This window comes from Colobus angolensis, unplaced genomic scaffold, assembly GCF_000951035.1.
Source record: "Colobus angolensis palliatus isolate OR3802 unplaced genomic scaffold, Cang.pa_1.0 Scaffold173, whole genome shotgun sequence".
NCBI lineage: Eukaryota > Metazoa > Chordata > Mammalia > Primates > Cercopithecidae > Colobus > Colobus angolensis.
Window position 1 is genome coordinate 130090 of NW_012114855.1, and position 5324 is coordinate 135413.

Genomic DNA, 5324 nt, shown 5'->3' on the forward strand with positions numbered 1-5324 from the left:
CCAGATTCTTTTTTTTTTGAGACAGGGAGTCTCACTCTGTTGTCCAGGCTGGAGTTGCAGTGGCAAGATTATAGCTCACTGTAGCCTCCACCTCTCGGGCTTAAGCAATCCTCTCACCTCAATCTCCTGAGTAGCTGGGACTATACATGTGCACCCCCACACCAGGCTAATTTTTATGTTTTTTTTGGAGAGACTGGGTTTCGCTATGTTGCCCAGGCTGGTCCCAAACTCTTGGGCTCAAGTGATCCACCTGCCTCAGCCTCCCAAAGTGCTGGGATTACAGGTGTGAGCCACCACACCCAGCCCCAGATTCTTAATACATTTGATTTTCTCGTTCTTAGTAGCTTTTCTTCCAGATTTTCACATTGCATTTTGCAGAACTATAAATAAAAAAAGAAACCTTTAATGACATAGTTATGAGACCCTAAAGTTCACTGCTAGAAATTGCTGAATTGTGAGGAAAGAAATCAAACCAAGGTGACTGATTTATCATTCCTCTCTCTCTAATCAGCAGTGAGCTCCCTAAAGTCAACAACTATGTCCTGCTTGTTTTTTTACTTCCTGGTACTATCTACAACATTGAGCTTGGCATACAGTAAGCACTCAGTAAAAGAACATACATTCGACACTGAAAAGAATACCAGAAAGTAGCCAACACCAGCTGGTGGAAAGTCATTAGCTATTCTGTTAACTTGATTGCTCAGTGCTCTACCAATTTTGATAGTCTATTTTTCAAAATGAACTCAAAGAACACCTTTTGACATCTCCCAACTGCCCTAAGCAGACAGTGATGCTAAGTGAAAGAAATTGGGTTTAGCTCCTTCTATGAATTCTAAGAACTAGTTGGAATAAGCCACAGTGTAACTAAACCTATTCCTGGCACAATGGGAGAATAACTCTATTAAGAAACCCTAGGCCGGGCATGGTGGCTCATGCCTGTAATCCTAGCATTTTGGGAGGCAGAGGTGGGCGGATCACTTGAGGTCAGGAGTTTGAGACCAGCCTGGCCAACATGGTGAAACCTCGTCTCTACTAAAAATACGAAAAAAAAAAAAAAATTAGTCGGGTGTGGTGGTGGGTGCCTGTAATTTCAGCTACTTGGGAGGGTGAGGCATGAACCTGGGAAGAGGAGGTTGCAGTGAGACCAGATTGCACCACTGCACTCCAGCCTGGGCAACAGAGCGAGATTCCATCTAAAAAAAAAATAGATAAATAAAAGAAAAAAAAGATTGCTCCTATTTTTGTATCAGACAGACTGGGCCACTGGTAATACTTTATACTTTATATCATTCCAACATATCCCTCAAATGTGCTTAATTCCCAGGGGTTTACCTCAACTGCTTAACTTAAAAGTCCACTGACTATCCAGGAAGAATCTGCTTTATCTCTTATCCCCACCACACTTAAAATATGCTTTACCTTTTCTCCTCTCTCTCTCTCTCTGTCCTTCTCTTCTTTTTTCTTTTTTTTCTCACTATGCCCATCTGTGTGGAGGCCAGGAAGTGGCGGGGGAGGTGCTGCTGCTCCAGCGTATGGGATGCTAGGAGGAGGGCCAGATGTCACTGTGACCTCTCCCACTGGCAGAGCAGAAAGTCCTGAACTTCTCTTGGATTTGGAGTGTCGCTTCTCTTTATGCTTCTCCTTGTCTTTCTTCTTTTTGCTCTTCTTTGACTTCTTTTTCTTCTTGATTTCCCGGTAAGAATCATCTATCACTAACTCCCCAGCCTCTAGTTCCCCACCAGAGGATGAGTCTGATTCTACCAGAATAGGTTCAAGCCCTGAAAGATCAAGGTTACCACTGTGGGACTCTGGGAACTGGGAGGCATCAGACCCACAGCCTTCAGGGCCAGGAGATGAATGTGGGTCTGAGGATGACTTGTGCTTTTTCCGGGCTGTTTTCAGAAAGCTCTGTAACTCATGTCCTAGGAGTAAAGCACCCTGCTCATCCCGAGCTGATTTCTTTGAGGATTTTTTCACAGTTGCTTGTTGAGAGGGATACTGAAAAGACTCCTCATCAACAGAGCTGCTTCCCTTCTCCTTTGGTGAGAGAATAAGTTTCATTTTTAAACCATCAGGCTCCCGAAGGGTCAATGTCTCTGTGTTCACATACAGAGGCTTCATTTTTTTGGATTTGTGGGAGGCACCATCCTCCAGGGGTAGTTCCCCGCTGCTTCCACTGACTTTCTTCCTGTGGTGCTCCTTTTTACTCTCCGAATGGCTTGAAGAGCCAGAGGATTTCTCCCCAGTCTTTTTGGAGGGCTTAGAGCTTGCTGCCAGTGGGGAAGTGATAGCTTTCAACAGGTCCATAGCTGTATCGGTAGACTGTGGGCTAGACTTTTTCTTTTTCTTCTGTGACGATTCCAAAGACGAAATGTCTAGAAATAATCAGGAGAAGTACTGTCAATATGATGGGAAGCAACTTCTAACAAGCTTCCTCTCTCATCAAAAGCACCTAGCTAACATGACAAAGAGGCTAACAGGAATGATCTGAAGGGAGACCCTTTAACTGATTCCTAACATTAAGAAATGATGCCCTTGTGCTTCTTGGCTTGGTAGATTCTGCCTCTGACCCTGGACACAGTTCTTGCCACTAAAGTTGTTTCTCTTCACTGAGTCTTCAGAAGCAACCAAAGAGCACATACCCAGAAAAACTGACTATAGCTGTGGGATTATGGGAAGTTAACAATTCAGAAGAACTGACTACAGCTGTGGGACTATGGGAAGTTAACAATTCAGAGTGCAGACAGAGTATCATTTGTTTCTGTGTTCAGGACAAACCCATTCTGGGAAAAGTTGAGTCTCATCAGCTATGTGCATAACACAGCTAAGAAAACTGGTTCTGTGAGTGGATATACACTGATTGAGAAGTGACCCACAGGTGCAGGCCAGAGGACTACATATGGCAAAAGGGATGCTAGATAACAATGGGCACAAGATAAGTGGATGATTGGGGGGAGAAGGAACCTGGTACCTGGTGTATCACAAATGCGGACTGTTCTTCTATGCTGAATCCTCCAAAATACCAGCCCTCCACCTCTCTCCTCCTTCACACTGGTTTATCGGCACTCAGAACAAGAACCACTGTCCTGTTAAATAGGCCACTGAGTCAGCAACATCTGGATCCCTTTCCCCTACCCCGACTCCAAGAACCAGCGATGTGTTTATCCCACCTGTTGCCCATTCCCATCCTCACCTCCATAGTAGTAATCATCAGAGGAGTGCTTCCTCTTCTTCTTGTGTGTGTCCGTCCCCAAGAAGTAAAGTTCACTATCCTATAATTAAAGAAGAAGAATTGACCAATAATAAGATGATGAGGCAAATGCAGTTTGGAACCACCCTTGTCTTTGATGATTTCTGACTTTGGGAAACAAAGCACAAGAAATAATAAAAACAGATGCGCACAACATTTTATTTTTCTTTTTTAAAGTTATTAAAAAACACTTCCTTCTTCAAATATTAGGAAATATGGTAAGAAGTAGTTTAAGACTTTCCTGGTGCAGTGGCTCAGGCCTGTAATCCTAGCACTCTGGGAGGCCGAGGCAGGTGGATCATTTGAGGTCAGGAGTTTGAGACCTGCCTGGCCAACATGGTGAAAACCTGTCTCTAATAAAATACAAAAATTGGCCGGGCATGGTCGCAGGAACCTGTAATTCCAGCGACTCGGGAGGCTGAGGCAAGAGAATCGCTTGAACCCGGAAGGTGGAGGTTGCAGTGAGCAGAGATCATGCCACTGCACTCCAGCCTGGGCCACAAGAGCAAAAAAAACTCTGCATCAGACCAAAAAAAAAAAAAAAAAAGTAGTTTAAGACTTTCCTAATTTAAATTTTCAGGACTTACCTTCAACTTCTTCTTGGAAGAATTCCTGACCTGAGCAGCAATTTCTTCCTCTTCCCTTAAAAAATCTTTGTAAGAACGTTTTTTCTCTCGTTGGCTTCGGCCAGCTGCAAGTCCTATGTCCTCAAAGGTATGGTCACCATCAAAACAATCTGAGAAGCACAGGTTTATTTGGGAAAGGAAATGAGAAAGTCAAGTAAGTAATGACCAAATTACCATGCAGGTAATGCAACAGTTCCTCTATTTCCAAATTAAAACAATGTTTCAATCAAGTCCACTGAAATACAGGGCTAGACCCAGGGGAACAGAATATTTCTTGATGACCTGGCTGCAAATAGAAGAATCAAACCTGAAGAAACAATGTTTCCACGCTATGCAAAGGCCCCATGTGCAACCTCAGATATGATTTCTTAGTTGTGATTTGGTAGGTGGACACAGACTTGCAGACGAAAGGCTGAAAAGAATAAGGATTCATGATTCATGTGCTGTGCTGCTCTCTGTGGGAGTCCAGGATGTGATTCCTATCCCCAGACTCCTGCACACTGGAGCTGGCAAGGACCAAGAGTGCTGCAGGGGATCACCCCAATAAACTAAGAGACTCATATTTCAGACTCTTGTGTTGGAACCCCTGTCCTGGTTTTCGTTTCCATGGGCCCAGTCTGGGGATGGCATGGAGGCTGAGTGTCATAACAGTGCTCTGGACCATCACTTGGGAGTCCAGGCTGTGGTGCCCAGTCCTGGTCTCTATATCCATGGGCTGCAAGGATTGAAGAGGATACCCCCTTTGGAATGCTTCTCAGATTATGGGGTCATACCTTCTTTCTTCACGGAGTCATCATAAGCCATGGTGGTCCTGCAGGGCCTTTGAGAATGTGTCACTGTGTCCAGGCTCCTTCCCGTCTACAGGACCAGGTCTGAGAAACAAAGAAGGAAAACCCTCCTGTAATGCGAAATCAGAGGAGAAGCAACCTTCCAGATGGAAATGTGTAGTGATCCAAGGGCCGACTGGAAGGGCAGCAAGAAATAAAGGAGTGTCTTGTCACCTCCTCATTCTCTTTGTAAATATAGTGGGGTTGATACTGCAGGAAGTACACTAGGCTTAATTAGATTTCAGTCATGAATTAAAGTTGTCATTTGGGGAAGTATATAGAATACCTCCAATACAAAAAATATTTTCAAAATTAATGAGAATTTCTGAAATGCCAACAGGACTGACAACACTGAGACAGGGTAGAAACCAACATTAAGTTAGAGGGATAGGTTCAATCATGGTTATAAAATACACAGGTAAAGCAAGATGCAGAGAAGACAGATCACACCAAACATTTGAAGACCATAAAATCCTACCAACTGGATTGGTGAACTAGTAACATCTATTGCATTGTAATTTAAACAGAAATGATTAACTGTATAGGAATATTAAATATCTTTAGAGCATAATTTCTTTTGCATTTTTGGGGGGGTTACATGAATTTGTTCAAATTTATGTA

The 5324-nt window shown here is 43.5% G+C and overlaps 1 protein-coding gene across 1 annotated transcript in view; it reads right to left on the reverse strand.

Annotated features, from left to right (window-relative positions):
• HMGXB4 (HMG box domain containing 4) overlaps positions 1 to 5324 on the reverse strand; it is a 52046-nt gene that overhangs the window by 39586 nt on the left and 7136 nt on the right. Inside the window, exons 2-5 of the mRNA XM_011938452.1 lie at positions 4650 to 4748; positions 3838 to 3986; positions 3194 to 3272; positions 1420 to 2375 (exon numbers count right to left, since the gene is read on the reverse strand). Of these exons, the coding sequence (XP_011793842.1) occupies positions 1420 to 2375; positions 3194 to 3272; positions 3838 to 3986; positions 4650 to 4680 (1215 nt within the window). The 5' untranslated portion in view covers positions 4681 to 4748. The remainder of the gene's footprint in view (positions 1 to 1419; positions 2376 to 3193; positions 3273 to 3837; positions 3987 to 4649; positions 4749 to 5324) is intronic.